Here is a 17153-nt window from a genome sequence, read left to right on the forward strand (position 1 = left end):
CTGTCCTGATTAACCGATGGCCCAGTTAACTGGAATCGGTTAATTGGTTATTTCCTGTGAATGCCTGCAAGAAAATTAATCTCGGAGTAGTATATGATGATATATATGGACTTTGATGATAAGTTTATTTTGAACTTTTGAACTTTGAATATGGATTATCAGCTGGGTTGTGAAGTGAAAGATAATTTAACAGAGGATATGGATAATTTAAGGTCTGACCTCAAGGTAGCACTTAAATTCATCTGACAATATGTGTTGCAGGTGGACAACTTGGTGGGGGTGTTGCTGTCTTTTATAGATTCTCGCAGTACAACCAAGGCCATTTGGCCCATCATTGCTTCTGCTGCCCAATTCCTCCTGCATCTCCGATATTTCTTTCAGAGACTTGCAACTGGAAACCAGCCAGTAGGCATCTTTGAGCTCTAGATAACTGTGTGGCTCGCAGACCAAGGGGCTAAGAAGCCCCTTTGAGCCCCTGCTGTACTCGCTTTACACCTATGACTGTGTGGGTAAGTACAGCTCCAACACCATATTCAAGTTTGCTGATGACACCACTGTTGTGGACCATATCAGAGATGGTGATGAATACAGGAAGGAGACTGAAAACTTGGCTGAGTGGTGTCATAATAACAACCACTCACTCATTGTTAGCAAGACCAAGGAATTGATTGTGGACTTCAGGAAAGGGAAACCAAAGATCCATGAACCAGTCCTCATCGGAGGGTCAGAGGTGGAGAAGGTCAATAACTTTAAATCCCTGGCTGTCACTATCTTAGAGGACCTGTCCTGGACCCATCATATAAATGTAATTGAAAAGAAAGCACGACAGTGCCTCTACTTCCTTAGGACTCTGCAAGGATTCTCATGTTATCAAAAACCTTGACAAACTTCTATAGATGTCAAATAAACTCTTCTTGGGCTACCAGCTGGGTACATGTGTTGATTATAACAGACGTTTCAATACCAAACTCTGCCATCTTCATCAGGGATGATGCCTGGCCATGTCCAGACCAGTGGTATTTATACCTCCTCCTGATTGGTTAGCTCTCATCCAATCAGGTTTCCACTCTCCCACCTTGTTTACAATTGAAATCTAGTTCTCACTGAGAGTGAGACCTTCATCTTGGTAAAAATTCTTTTCCTCTGGTTTTATTTCAATGGCTTCCTTTACCAGGCAGCCACAAAAACCATTGGTGTGGTATGGTAGTTTTGTATTGTTGAAGTCAAACCTATGGCAGTTGCAAATGCAATCTTCTGCCACCACCGATTTCTCTGGGTAACCCAAATGGATATACGTCCTGTGCTCCTTAATACGCATTTCCACCGTGCGTCCTGTCTGGACGTTCTAATACAACGGAAACCGGATGGTAGCCTTGGACATGGTGTCTATGGGAAACGCACTCACATGGACTTGTACCTCAACAATACCAGCCTCCGTCGTGCCTCCCAGATATAGATCAGTTATTTCTACTTTGATTAACCATGTGAAAACTATTTCAGATCTAGAGAGTCTCCCTGAGGAAATAAGATGATTACACACAGTGTTCCTACAGAATGGTACAAGATGAAGGACATCAATGGAGCCCTTGAAAGAACCAATGGAAAAACCAGGAAACCTAAAAATATGGAGGAATCTGTTGCTACTGCCTGTCTTCCCTATACTTCCTTGGTTTCTGGAAGGATTGCCAAGATCTGGAGGAAATACCAAATTAATACTATCCACAAACCTGTAAAGAAGCTCATGCAGGTCAAAGATGACCTGGGACTCGGGGTGGCTGGCATTTACGGGATTCCCTGTGAATGCGGAGCAGTGTATATCATCTAAATGGGACGCACGATGGAAACACATATCAAGGAGCATAGGAGGCGTACCTGTTTGGGTTACCCAGAGAAATTGACAGTAGCAGAACATTGCATTCACAATGGCCATAGTAGTGACCTCAATGGCACAAAACTACTGTGCCTCATCAATACTTTATACTATACTTTATACTTTATTGTCGCCAAACAATTGATACTAGAATGTACAATCATCACAGCGACATTTGATTCTGCGTTTCCCACTCCCTGGATTACAAATCTATAGTAAATATTAAAAATTTAAATTATAAATCATAAATACAAAATAGAAAAGTAAGGTAGTGCAAAAAAAAACCAAGAGGCAGGTCCGGATATTTGGAGGGTATGGACCAGATCTGGGTCAGGGTCTGTTCAGTAGTCTTATCACAGTTGGAAAGAAGCTGTTCCCAAATCTGGCTGTATGAGTCTTCAAGCTCCTGAGCCTTTTCCCGGTGGCAAAGTGAGTCCAAGGACGGAAGATTGGTTTGTGTGATGTGCTGCGCCGTGTTCACGATCTTCTGCAGCTTCTTCCGGTCTTGGACAGGACAGCTTCCATACCAATGGAAGTATTTATTTTATTTTATTTATTTATCTTATTTCAATGGCTTTTGAGACTGCCTGGTAAAGGAAGCCATTGAAATGAACTAGAGGAAAAGTATTTTAACAAAGATGAAGGTCTCACTTTAAGTAAGAACTGGAATTTGATTTGTAAACAAGGTGGGAAAGCAGAAAACTGATTGGATGAGGACTAATCAATCGGGTGGGGGAATGGGCTACGGGGGGTATGAGTACCATCGAACTAGATATCCTGGGCATCATCCCTGATGAAGATGGTGGAGTTTGTCATCGAAATGTTGGTTATAGTCATAGGCATAGTCATAGTCATAGTCATACTTTATTGATCCCGGGGGAAATTGGTTTTCGTTACAGTTGCACCATAAATAATTAAATAGTAATAAAACCATAAATAATTAAATAGTGATATGTAAATTATGCCAGGAAATAAGTCCAGGACCAGCGTATTGGCTCAGGGTGTCTGACCCTCCAAGGGAGGAGTTGTAAAGTTTGATGGCCACAGGCAGGAATGACTTCCTATGATGCTCTGTGTTGCATCTCGGTAGAATGAGTCTCTGGCTGAATGTACTCCTGTGCCCAACCAGTACATTATGTAGTGGATGGGAGACATTGTCCAAGATGGCATGCAACTTGGCTAGCATCCTCTTTTCAGACACCACCATCAGAGAGTCCAGTTCCATCCCCACAACATCACTGGCCTTACGAATGAGTTTGTTGATACTGTTGGTGTCTGCTACCCTCAGCCTGCTGCCCCAGCACACAACAGCAAACATGATCGCCCTGGCCACCACAGACTCGTAGAACATCCTCAGCATTGTCCGGCAGATGTTAAAGGACCTCAGTCTGCTCAGGAAATAGAGACGGCTCTCACCCTTCTTGTAGACAGCCTCAGTGTTCTTTGACCAGTCCAGTTTATTGTCAATTCATATCCCCAGGTATTTGTAATCCTCCACCATGTCCACACTGACCCCGCTGGATGGAAACAGAGGTCACCGGTACCTTAGCTCTCCTCAGGTCTACCACCAGCTCCTTAGTCTTTTCCACTCTAAGCTGCAGATAATTCTGCTCACACCATGTGACAAAGTTTCCTACCGTAGCCCTGTACTCAGCCTCATCTCCCTTGCTGATGCATCCAACTATGGCAGAGTCATCCGAAAACTTCTGAAGATGACAAGACTCTGTGCAGTAGTTGAAGTCCGAGGTGTAAATGGTGAAGAGAAAGGGAGACAAGACAGTCCCCTGTGGAGCCCCGGTGCTGCTGATCACTCTGTCGGACACACAGTGTTGCAAGCACACGTACTGTGGTCTGCCAGTCAGGTAATCAAGAATCCATGACACCAGGGGAGCATCCACCTGCATCGCTGTCAGCTTCTCCCTCAGCAGAGCAGGGCGGATGGTGTTGAATGCACTGGAGAAGTCAAAAAACATGACCTTCACAGTGCTCGCTGGCTTGTCCAGGTGGGCGTAGGCACGGTTCAGCAGGTAGACGATGGCATCCTCAACTCCTAGTTGGGCTGGTAGGCGAACTGGAGGGGATCTAAGTGTGGCCTGACCATAGGCTGGAGCAGCTCCAGAACAAGTCTCTCCAGGGTCATCATGATGTGGGAGGTCAATGCCACTGGTCTGTAGTCATTGAGGCCGCTGGGGCCCGGCATCATCGGCACAGGGACGAGGCAGGACGTCTTCCACAATACAAGAACCCTCTGGAACCTCAGGCTCAGGTTGAAGACATGGCGAAGTACTCCACAAAGCTGAGGGGCACAGGCTTTGAGCACCCTGGTACTGACACCATCGATTATAATCGATACCTGTACCTGGCTGGAAGCCCAAGAAGAGTTTATTTGTCATGTACGCTGGGAAAGCACCGGATCCTTTTTCTATAGATGTGTGGTGGAAAGTGTGTTGACTGGCTGCTTTACACCCTGGTATGGGAACACCAATGCCTTTGAGTGTAAAATCCTACAAAAGGTAGTGGATTTGGCCCAGGCCGTGCTCTTTTCTCGCTGCTGTCATCAGGTAGAAGGTACAAGTGCCTCAGGATTTGCACCACCAGATTCAAGAATAGTTACTACCCCTCAATCATCAGGCTCCTGAACAAAAAAAGTTAACTATACTCATCTGTTGAGATGTTCCCACAACCAATGATCTCACTTTAAGGTGTTACTTCATGGTTTAATTATTTATTCCTATTTATTTATTTTTGCATTTGCACAGTTTGTTATCTTCAATGCTCTTGCTCTTTCAATGATCCTGTTTAGTTACTATTCTATGGATTTCCTGAGTATGCCTGGAGGAAAAGGAATCTCAGGGTTGTATGTGGTGACATGCATGTACTCTGAAAATAAATTGTTACTTTGATCTTTTGAAGATGAGTGCAAATAAAAATAATACTGAGAACATGAATTATAAAGAGTCTTTGGAAGTGATTCTGAATTACAGACTCCATTTCAAGGTCTCTTTGCAACTCATGTTTTCAGTAGTGTTTTTATTTGCACTTTTTGTCGTCTTTTGCACATCAGTCTTTGTCGGGTTATGTATAGTTTTTTCAAAAAAATCTATTGTATTTCCTTTTTCCTGTCAATGCCTGCAAGAAAATGAATCTCAGAGTAGTATATGGTAAGATGTATGTACTTTAAAGAGTAATGGAACTATAGAGCACTCCAGTACAGAAACAGGCCCTTTGGCCCAACTAGTCTGTACTGAACCATTAATCTGCCTAGTCCTGTTGACGTGCACCCAGACCATAGCCCTCCATATCCTTCCCATCCATGTACCTATCCAAATTTCCAAATTTCTCGTGAGTGTTGAAATCATACTCACATCCACCACTTCCACTAGCACCTTGTTCCACACTCAGTACTCTCATTTTGAAGTTCCCCCTCAACATTTCACCTTCACACTGAACCCATGACCTCCAGTTCTAGTCTCATGCAACCTCAGTGTAAAAAGCCTGCTTGCATTTACCCTATTTCATAATTTTGTAGAGCAAGTCTCCTTTCATTCTCCTACACTAGGGAATGAAGACCTCACATATTCAGCCTCTCCCTATGATTCAGGTCGACAAGTTCCAGCAATATCCTTGAAAATTTTCTCGGCATTTTTTTAATCTTATTGATATTTTTCCTGTAGGTATGCGATTGAAACTGTACACAGGACTCCAAATTAACTTCAACATAACATACAAATGCCTGTACTCAATACTTTGATTTATGAAGGCCAATGTGCCAAAAGCTCTCTATGACCCTATCTACCTGTGATGCCACTTCCAATGAATTATGGATCTGTATTCCCAGACCCTTCTGTTCTACTGCGCTGTTCAGTGCCCTACTGCTCATCATGTAAGTCCTAGCCTGGTTTGTCCTCCCAAAGTGCAACACCTCACACTTGTCTGCATTAAATTCCATCTGCCATTTTCCCAGCTGGTCCATATCCCGACACAAGCTTTGATAGCCTTCCTTGCTGTCCACTACACTTCCAAACTTGGTGCCATCTGCAAACTTGCTGATCTACTTTACCACTTTATCACCCAGATCATTGGTGTAGATAACAAGCAACAATAAACCCAGCGCCGATCCCTGTGGCGCACCACCAGTCACAGTCCTCCAGTCAGAGAGGCACCCGTCTACTACCACTCTCTGGTTTCTCTGCAAAGCCAATGTCTAATCCAATTTACTGCCTCAGCATGAATCCCAAGTAACTGTATCTTCTTGAACCATCTACCATGTGGGGATTTATCAAAGGTCTTGGTAAACTCCATGCAGACAACTTCCACTGCCTTTCTTTCATTAACTTTCCTGGTAACTTCCTCAAAAAACTCTATAAGATTGGTTAGACAGGACCTACCACTCACAAATTTGTGTTGACTAATCAGTCTCTCTCTATTCAAATACTTTAAATATCAGGTATCTTGGAATACCTTCTGAGAACTTACCCGCTACTGATGTCAGGCTCACTGGCTTATAATTTCCCAGTTTATTCTCAGAGCCTTTCTTAAACAACAAAATAACATTAGCTGTCCTCCAATCCTCCAGCACCTCACCCATGGCTAAATACCTCAGCTAGGGCTCCTGCAATTTCTGCACTAGCCTCCCCCAAGATTCAAGGGAATACCTTGTCAGGTCCTGGAGATTTATCCATTTTAATTTGACTCAAGATACCAAGTACCTTTTCCTCTTTAATCTCTATACGGTCCATGACTTCACTGCTGTTTTGCCTCACTTCTATAGATTCTGTGTTCAGCTCCCGAGTAAATACTGATGCAAAAAATCCACTTAAGATCTTCCTCATCTCTTGCGGCTCCACATATAGATTACCATAAGCAGCCACTATGATCTCGATGGGAACTGATTATGCCCCTTGCTATCTATTTGCTGTCAATATATCTGTGGATGTCCTTGTGATTCTCCTTCAGCTTGTCTGCTAGATCAACCTCATGCCTTGTATCAGTCCTCCTGATTTCCTTCTTAAGTGTTCTCTTGCATCTCTTATACTCCTCAAGTACCTCATTTGTTCTTTGCTGTTCATATGTGCTATGTACCTCCTTCTTCTTAACCAAGGCCTCAATACCTCTCAAAAACCAAGATTATTTAAACCTGTTTTAATTGCCTTTAATTTTGATAGGAACATAAAACTCTTATACTCTCAAAATTTCACTTTTGAAGGCTTCCCACTAATGGTATTAAGATCCTAGATCCAAAGTGTTACCCTACACCCTTGCCTTTCTCGTTCCCTAATAGGAGATCCAGTGTTGCTCCCTCTATATAAAGATTAAGGAAACTTTCCTGAACACATTTGACAGATTCTGTTCCATACAACCCTTTTACAGTAGTATCGGCGTCTCAGTCAATATGTGGAAAGTTAAAATCACCTACTCTCACAACCCTCATGTTTCTTGCAACAGTCTGTGATCTCGCTACAAATTTGCTCCATTAAACCCTGCTGACTATTGGGTGGTCTATAATATAATCCCATTAACATGGTCATGCCTTTCTTATTCCATGATTCCACCCATAGAGCCTTAGAACGTGAGCTCTCCAGTCTGTCCTGCCTGAGCATTGCCATGCCTTTTCCCTGGCCAGTAATGCCACCACTCGTTCTTTTATCCCTCCCACTCTATCACGTCTAAAACAACAGAACCCTGAAACATTGAGTTGTCAGTCCTGCTCCTCCTCCAACCAATGGCTACAATTTCGTAATTCCAGGTGCTGATCTGTGCCTTAAGCTCATCCGTCTTTCTGCCACGCTCAACCTTTCTTTTCTTGTCTTTTTATGTCGGCTTAGCATCATCCTTTCCACTATCCAGCCTAGCATTCCCATTGCTCTGACTGTGCAAAAAAAAAGCAAAGAAACTACATGAAAAATCTACCTACAGCCGCTGCCTCTTGCTGAAGCCCCAACCACCCCCCCCCCCCACTCTAACACTGGTCCACTCCCACAATGGCCGCTCCACTTAAACCTAACTTCTTCTTGTTGGAGCTTACCCCACGATCTGTGGTGCACAGAATGTCTCGACTGCCCTGCTCTTTTTTTAAAACATATGATAATAAATTTACTTTGAACTTCAATGGATTTCAACAACTTTGAAACAGATTCAAGCATCAGAGTACACTATATAGTTTTGAACAACATGTTGCTTTTGTACTGTTACGCAGGCAGTGATGCTTTGGTTAACATCCATCATCCTCTGGTTTATGTGTGTATTGGCTTGGGAGTAGGAGACAGTAAATGGATCTGATTGATCTCTGTACTTCCTAGCTACTACAATCATCCGGGCAAGATTATGCCCAAGAGAATCCTTTGAAATTAGATGCAGGCCAGTAATTGCCTGAATTGGGTAAAGTGGAAAAATTACATTAAAATGTAGTTTAGATATTAGATTAGATTAGATTATGAGGACACTCAGTCCTCTTTTATTGTCATTTAGTTATGCATGCATTAAGAAATGATACAATATTCCTCCAGTGTGATATCACAGAAACACAGGACAGACAAAGACTGAAAAACTGACAAAAAACACATAATTATAACATATAGTTATAAACAGTGCAAGCAATACCATAATTTGATGAAGAACAGACCATGGGCATGGTGAAAAAAAAGTCTCAAAGTCTCTCAAAAGTCCCAGCATCTCACGCAGACGGTAGAAGGAAGAAAACTCTCTCTGCCATGAGTTTCCAGCGCCGCAAACTTGCCGATGCAGCATCCTGGAAGCACCCAACCACAGTCCGACTCTGAGTCCGTCCGAAAACTTCGAGCCTCCGACCAGCCCTCCGACACCGAGCACCGAGCATTATCTCTGCCGAGCGCTTCAACCCCGGCCCCGGCCGCTAGCAACAGTCAAAGCCTGGGGCCTTCCCCTCCGGAGATTCTTGATCGCACAGTAGCAGCGGCAGCGAACCGGGCATTTCAGAAGTTTCTCCAGATGTTCCTCCATGCTTCTCACATCTGTCTCCATCAAATCAGAATTGTGCATGGCATCCTACTTACAAATACAGATATCATTCACCGGAGAGGCCACGCGCGCTGCGTTGCACCGCCATCTTCTCCTCCCTCCTACTTATTTGAGAATTGTCTCAGTATTGCAGGTAAATAAAGTTGCAATAATCTACACTTTAGTATTTAATAAAAAAAAATTTTGCTGTGTATTTAATAGTACTCCAAAATCAACATAGTTTCACTTTATCTCTGCCAGAAAACAGTTCCTTTTCAATGATTATTGTTGAAATGATAGAACTAAATGTATTATTACACACGTTAGTAAACCTTGTACCAAAACCACACAAAGCAGTAGCATTTAAGATATGGTTCAAGTGCAGAATAAAGGAAGAGCTGGATAGACGTTGCAGAACATTTAAAGTCTAGTTTTTTTTTAACTGTAGAGTTACTACTTTAAATCCTCTTGAGGTCATTTTGAAGTTTCTTGACAATTCTCTCCTTACTCCCATCTCACCTCTGTTTATTTTCTAAATATTCACTTCTGGTACAGAATTTTATATGTTGGGAATGTGAAATTATAAAACTTAATCCCACCAAAATTATAAAATATAATCCCACTAATTCAGAGTCAGCAGTTGTTGATATTTTTCCCAATATGTGTGAATTAAGGACTGCCTTAGAAACAGCTTAGCCACAAAACAATATTTTTCTCAATTATCAGTATTCAGAAATTAACTAGAAATTTAATCTAATCTCTGAATTGAAATGTAATCTACTACTCTGAACTGACTCTATGACCAACAGACTCACTTTCAAGAAGTCTTTGCAACTCATGTTCTCAGTATTTTTAAAATTTGTTGTTTGTCTTCTTTTGCACATTGGTTGTTTGTAGTCTTTGTCTGTTCATGTATGGTTTTTCATGATTTTTTTTTTGTTTTCCCGTAAATACCTGCAAGAAAATGAATCTCAAGGTAGTATATGGAAACTTTGGTAATTTTGAAATATCTTTAACAATTCTTCATGTTTTTGTGTAACTGGGAGGTTCATAAGTGATTACTGCAAACATTTTGAACACAATACAATTTCATGCAAGACCATTAATATTCAAGAGCTCCTGAAATGTTGAATGTGTGGTTTATTGGTTTTTGTAATGTTTTTGAAACTTCCTCAATATAGGGTTTTGATCCTTGGAGGATCAGGAGGAATCGGTACCTTTGCTATTCAGGTAAGGGAATGTACTGTATGTTATTAACTTGTTTTATTTATTCTCAATTCTGATTCTTAATGATTGTACTTATTATATTCTAGTTAAATTAATTGAATCATTTAATCATACAGCATGGTAACATGCCATTCAGCCCAACTTGTCCAAACCTTATCAATCTCATCTCCCAGCACTTGATTGATTACCTTCTATGCCAAAACAAATTCTAGAGCTCATAGAGACACTTCTTAAATGTAAGTGATCGTGTCTCATGAATGTCACTGAGTTTTTTGAAGAGGTGACCAGAAGATTCATGATTCAAAGCCTGTGACCTGTGTTGTAAAGGTTGGTGCTGTGTCTCTGGTTGTTTGCCACCTGTCTTAGCAATTTGGCAGAGAGTATAGTTGACAAGATGTGTAAGTTTGCAGATGACACCAAAATTGGTGGTGTGTGGACAGTGAAGATGATTACCTAAGACTACAACAAGATTTAGATCAACTGGGAAAGTGGGCACAATAATGGCAGATGGAATTTGACTCAGACAGGTGTGAAGTGTTGCATTTCGGGAAGTTAAACCAGGACAGGGCTTGCATAGTAAATGGCAGGGCCCTGGAGAGTACTGTGGAACAAAGGTACCTAGGGGTACCACTACAAATTTCCTGAAAGTCGCAACACAGGTAGACAAAGTGATAATGAATGTGTTTGGCATGTTTGCCTTCATTGTTCAGGGCTCTGAGTACAGCTGCTGGGACGTCTGTGTAGCAGCTTTATAAGTTGTTGGCAAGACCACACTTGGAGTGTTGTATGCAGTTGTGATTGCCCAGCTAAAGGAAGGATTTGATTGAGCTAGAGAGGGTGCAGAAAAGATTCATAAGCTCATTGCTGGTACTCGAGCTAGAGTTATAAGGAGAAACTGGACAGGCTGGAGTAAAGGAGGCTGAGGAGTGACCTGATGGGGGTTCATAAATTCATAAGGGTCGTACTGTAGATAGTGGCGCATGGCCAAGTGGTTAGGGCGTTGGGCTCACGATCTGAAGGTCGTGGGTTCGAGTCTCGGCCAGGGCAGCGTGTTGTGTCTTTGAGCAAGGCACTTAACCACACACTGCTCCAGTCCACCCAGCTGAAAATGGGTACCGGCAAATGCTGGGGGTTAACCTCGCGATAGACTGGCATCCTATCCAATGGGGAGTCTCGTACTCTCAGTCACTTCACGCCACAGAAACCGGCATAAGCACTGGCCTGATGGGCCACAAAGGCTCGGGACAGACTTTAACTTTAACTAATACTGTAGATAAGGTGGGATGGTCACGTTTGTTTTCTGCAGGGTAGTGTAAAGTCAGAGTGCACAGATTTAAGGTGAGAGAGGAAAGATTGCGCTGATAAAGGTGACCCTGCGAGACACATGATGTCCTACAGGCAGCAAACAAAACTATTAATTACACATTATGATCACTGCAATCGGTAGGCTGTAATTTTCCGATGGGAGGTGTGCTTTTGAATGGTCCGCACGACCTGGTGTTTGTGGTATTCTGAAGGATTTGGCGAACTGGACTCTTGTAAATGGCTACGGCGGCCACTGCTGGAGCAGACTCGGGGCTAGATCGAACCGGTGGGCCTAGGCTAGAGAGTGAAAAATGAACTGATTTCTGACCGACTTAAGTGCTGAGCCAGATGAAAAAGATCAAGGCATCAAGGTGGAGGGCGAAGGTCAGCCGAACGCTGTGTGAGTGTACTTGCCTCAGTGCTAAACTGACTCTACAGCTGTGGCCTGCAGTCATCAGGCTCCTAAACCGGCTTCATTCGCCTCAGCACTGAACTGGCTCCATGACTGTGAACTCACTTTCATGGACCCTGTGGTTCATGCTCTCTGTGTTATTTGTTTACTTTTTTATTATTTGCATGATGTGTTCTTTTTATCACACATTATGTGTTCTTACTGTCTTTGTTGTGTGGGGTTTCTTAACGAATTTGCTTTTGTTTTGTGGCTGCCTGCTAGAAGATGAATCTCAAGGTTGTATATAATATTATGCGCATACTTTGATAATAACTGTACTCCGAATTTTGATTTAAAGGGGACTTGAGTGGTACGCTTTCACTCAGAGAATGGTGGATAAATGAAACAAGCTGCCAGAGAAAGTGGTATAGGCATGAACACTTACACTGTGTTAAAAAAAACATTTGCACAGGTATAGGGATAAGAATGATTTAGAGCGATATGGTCAAGATACATGCAGATGGGATTGACTCAGGTAATCATCTTGATTGGCATAAACAAATTGAGCTGAAGGCCCTGTTTCCATGCTGTATGACTTGCTGACTTGAAATGCTGTCAGCGACTCAGTTTAAACCACTCTCTCGAGCACTGCACTCCAGGTACCATAAGTCTATAAGATATACGAGCAAAATTAGGCCATTTGGCTCTATGAGTCTGTTCCACCATTTGATCGTGGCTGATCCATTTCCCTGTCAAACCCATTCTTTTGCCTCCTCTCTATAACCTTTCACAACCTGACTAATCAAGAACCTATCAACCACCACCTTAAATACACCCAGTCACCTGGGCTCCACAGTTGCATGTGGCAATGAATTCCACAGATTCATCACTCTCTGGCTAAAGAAATTCCTCCTCATTTCCATTCTAAATGCACATCCCTCTATTCTGAGGCTGAGCCCTCCAGTCCTAAACTCCCCCACCATAGGAGGCATACTTTCCACATCCACTGTATCTAGGCCTTTCAACATTTGATAGGTTTCAATGAGACTCCCCTTTTTCTTCTAAATTCCAGTGAGTAAATGCCCAGAGCCATCAATTGCTCCTCATTCGATAACCCTTTCATTCTCGGAATCATCCTTTCAGCCCTCTCCAATGCCAGGACATATTTTCTTAAATAAGGTGCCCAGAACTGCTCACAATACTCCAAGTGAGGCCTCACCAGTGCTTTATAAGGTCTCAGTATTACATCTGTGCTTTTATTTGTTCTACCAAAGTGCATGGCCATATACTCCCTGACACTGTATTCCTTCTGAAACTTCTTTGCCCATTCTCCTAATCTATCTAAGTCCTGCTGCAGCCTCCCTGTTTCCTCAAAACTTCCTGTCCCTCCACCGATCTATGTATCATCTGCAAACTTGGCAATAAAACCATCGATTCCATCATCCAAATTATTGACATACAACATAAAAAGAAATGGTCCCAACACCAACTCACGTGGAACAACACTAGTCACCATCAGCCAATCAGAAAAAGCTCCCTTTATTCCCACTCTTTGCCTCCTGCCGATCAGCCACTGCTTTATCCATACTAGAATCTTTCCTGTAATACCATGGGCTTGTAGCTTGTTAATCAGCTTCATGTGCAGCACCTTGTTAAAGGCCTTCTGAAAATCCAAGTACACAACATCCACCGATTTTCCTCTGTCTATCCTGCTTGTTATTTCTTCAAAGAATTTCAATAGATTTATCAGGCAATATTTTCCCTTGAGGAATCCATGCTGACTTTGCCTAATTTATTATGTGTCTCCAAGTACCTTGAAACCACATCCATAACAATTGACTCCAACATCTTCTCAGCAACAGAGGTCAAGCTAACTGGTCTAGAATTTCCTTTCTTCTGTCACCCTCCATTCTTGGGACCATGCTAGAATTTATTGATTCTTGAAAGATCATTATTAATGCCTGCACAGTCTCTTCAGCTATCTCTTTCAGAACCTGGGGTGTAGTTCATTTGGTTCAGGTGACTTATCTACCTTTAGACCTTTCAGTTTCCCAAGCTGCTTCTCCCTAGTAATGGCATCTACACTCACTTCTCTCCCGTGACACTCTCGAACATCCAGTATATTTCAAGTGTCTTCCTCAGTGAAGACGATGCAAATTACATATTCAGTTCGTCTGCCATTTCCTTGCCCCCCATTACTACATCATAATTTTCCAGCACTTCAATGTCTATTCTCGCCTCTCTTTTACTTTTTATATATTTGAAAAAACCTATCCTTGTATAGACCACAAACATGGCCACAAAGCCATCAATTCCATCATCCAAATCTGTGGCATATAATATGAATTCTTCATATTCCCTCTAAATATTTTGCCCCTTACCTTAAATCTGTGCTTTCTAGTTTCATCTACCTCTGATATTGAAGAAACGTTTCCTGCAGTTTCTACTTGACTATATCCCTCACAGTTCTTTCTGTCTTCCAACCATAATAATTACGTCTTACCTTTCATCTTCCCCTCCTCTTTCTCTCAACTTTGTACATCTTGTTTTTTTGTTTTCCCACATCCTTTTCTTTGGACATGTTCATATCAAACCAGACTTCTCCCTCACTATTTTAATGCTTCCCTGATACAAGTGCAGTGTCTCTCAATTTCTTTGCTTTCATCAGCCTTTCCTCCCTTTCAGTTCAGTCTCCCTTTTTGATTTTGCTTCAGTAAAGCATGTCCTCACTCAGTTCAAAAGTCAAAGGTGAAAAGGTTCTTCCAGACCTTTTCCTTTAGCTTCACTGATGCCTAAATATTGTGTAAAATATTTCATGGTTATCCATGTTGAAGGCACATTGTAAATTTAATATAGTAGCGAAGTTAGAATGGAACAAAAGCATTTTTTGTGCTATTTCTTTTGCATAATTTAGTTTTGTTTGGATCAAAATCACTTCTATTCCCCTGACTCCTCTGTGTTTTGATCTTTCAGTACAACAGGCCATCTGGGGTTGGAACAGCTTCATGTTTTTCTCAGTATTGATGCAGAACTCATTAATAGTCCCTGGTGTCAAGCCATAGAAAATTAATGAGTACCAATCCTGGCTGGTGAAATGGAAATGAACCTGCCTAATGGTTATTTATCATATATAATCCACTCAAACGAAATGTGTTGTCGTTACTTAATGTTGCATAAACTGATTTTAATTTAGTTTAATTGGAGCTATTTTCTGCGAGTTCTGAGTTGTTTTTTTCACCATTTCAAGCTTTTTGTTTGTTATCATATGTTTGTTATATTTGTGGTAGTATTATTTCATTAATCCTCACCTATTATTCGAGCTGTGCTTTGCTGTCTGTTCAGTCAGAGAAGACAGGCAGGACTGGTACTTCGTAAAACACTATTTGTTTGTCATATCTGGTGTAAGGGGCGTATCTGGTATACAAACAGAGAATCGAGGGACATTTTAACTCCTCGGACCCCCAGCGCATGTGGCATGGCATACAGGTCATTCCAGACTTCAAACCACGTAGTACTGTGCCCCCTTTCAGCTCTGCTTCCCTCCCTGATGAGCTTAATTACTTCTACGCTCGCTTTGACCGAGAGAACAAGGAGGTCACCCTCAAAGCGGATCTCCCACCTGGTGAACTGCCTCTCTCACTTTCCACCTCCGATGTTTGCACCACCCTGACCAGGGTGAATGTACGGAAGGCAGCTGGTCCGGATGGAATACCTGGCCGTGTGCTCAGAGTCTGTGCAGGGCAGTTGGCCGGGGTCTTTATGGACATTTTCAATCTGTCACTGGCCCAGGCAGTCATCCCCACAAGCTTCAAGATTGCCACCATCGTGCCAGTGCCGACGCATTCCACTGCTACGGGCCTGAATGACTTCCGCCCAGTTGCACTCATCCCCATCATTACAAAGTGCTTTGAGAGACTGGTTCTTTCACATCTGAAATCCTGTCTGTCCACTACCCTGGATCCCCACCAATTTGCCTATCGCACCAATAGGTCAATGGAGGACGCCATCTCCACGGCACTTCACTCTGCCCTGACCCACCTGGACAGCCCCAACTCTTACGTCAGAATGCTGTTCATTGACTTTAGTTCGGCATTCAATACTGTGATCCCCTCCAAGCTGATCAACAAACTTCGCCAGCTTGGTATCAGCTCATCCCTCTGCAATTGGACCTTGGACTTACTGACTAACAGACTCCAATCAGTTAAGTTAGACAACCTCTCCTCCTCCACTCTCACCCTGAACACCGGCGTGCCTCAAGGCTGTGTGCTGAGCCCTTTTCTGTACTCCCTTTTACCTATGACTGTGTTCCTATACATGTTTCTAACTCCATAATCAAGTTCGCAGAGGACACCACGGTGGTTGGCCTGATCAGAGGGGATGACGAGACAGCCTACAGGGATGAGGTCCAGCATCTGGCCACGTGGTGTGCCGATAACAACCTGGCCCTTAACACTCAGAAGACCAAGGAGATCATTGTGGACTTCAGGCATGCCAGGAGCCACACTCACGTCCCCATATACATCAGCAGAGCTGTAGTGGACCGTGTATCAAGCTTCAAATTCCTTGGTGTCCACATTTCCAAGGATCTCACCTGGTCCCTGAACTCCTCCATCCTGATCAAAAAGGCGCATCAGTGCCTTTATTTCCTGCGGAGCATCAAGAAAGCTCACCTCTGTCCCAGGATACTGATGGACTTTTACCACTGTACCATTGAGAGCATACTCACCAACTGCATCTCAGTGTGGTGTGGCAATTGTCCCATATTGGACCGCAAAGCACTCCAGCGTGTGGTGAAAACTGCCCAGCGGATTATCGGCACCCAATTGCCCACCATTGAGAACATCTACCATAAACGCTGCCTGGGCAGTGGGCAGGACGAAAAGCATTATCAAGGATGCATCTCACCCTACCCATGGACTTTTTACTCTCCTCCCATCTAGTAGATGCTACAGGAGCCTCCGCTCCCGCACCAGCAGGCACAGGAAGAGCTTCTTCCCTGAGTCTGTGACCCTGCTGTACCTCACATCACAGCGCTAAGCAGTATTGCACCCATATTGGACTGTCTCAGTACTTTTATATTTGTGTGCTGTAGCACTTACCTTTTATTTGCAGTTATTTATTGTAAATAACACTATTCTTTGCATTTCTGGTTTGATGCTAACTGCATTTCATTGGCTTTGTATCTGTACTCGGTACAATGACAATAAAGTTGAATCTAATCTATTCTAATCTAATCTAATCTAATCGCCTGTTCCTAAACTGTTTTCCTAGTTGTGATGCCTTAACAGTGTAAACCCTGAGCTCCAAGATTCCCTCCGTATATTCTTCTGCCCCATTAAGGGCCTCCCATCCCTCAGTTATCTTTATTTATTTATCTCTGCCACT

The 17153-nt window shown here is 42.8% G+C and overlaps 1 protein-coding gene across 2 annotated transcripts in view; it reads left to right on the top strand.

Moving 5' to 3' along the window:
* The window catches only part of rtn4ip1 (reticulon 4 interacting protein 1), a 59881-nt gene that overhangs the window by 9723 nt on the left and 33005 nt on the right, over positions 1 to 17153 (top strand). For both annotated transcript variants that reach the window (XM_063040823.1, XM_063040822.1), the window contains exon 5: positions 10027 to 10075. In XM_063040823.1, coding sequence (XP_062896893.1) covers positions 10027 to 10075 — 49 coding nt within the window. The remainder of the gene's footprint in view (positions 1 to 10026; positions 10076 to 17153) is intronic.

The sequence above is a fragment of the Mobula hypostoma genome, chromosome 2, assembly GCF_963921235.1.
Source record: "Mobula hypostoma chromosome 2, sMobHyp1.1, whole genome shotgun sequence".
Lineage (NCBI taxonomy): Eukaryota > Metazoa > Chordata > Chondrichthyes > Myliobatiformes > Myliobatidae > Mobula > Mobula hypostoma.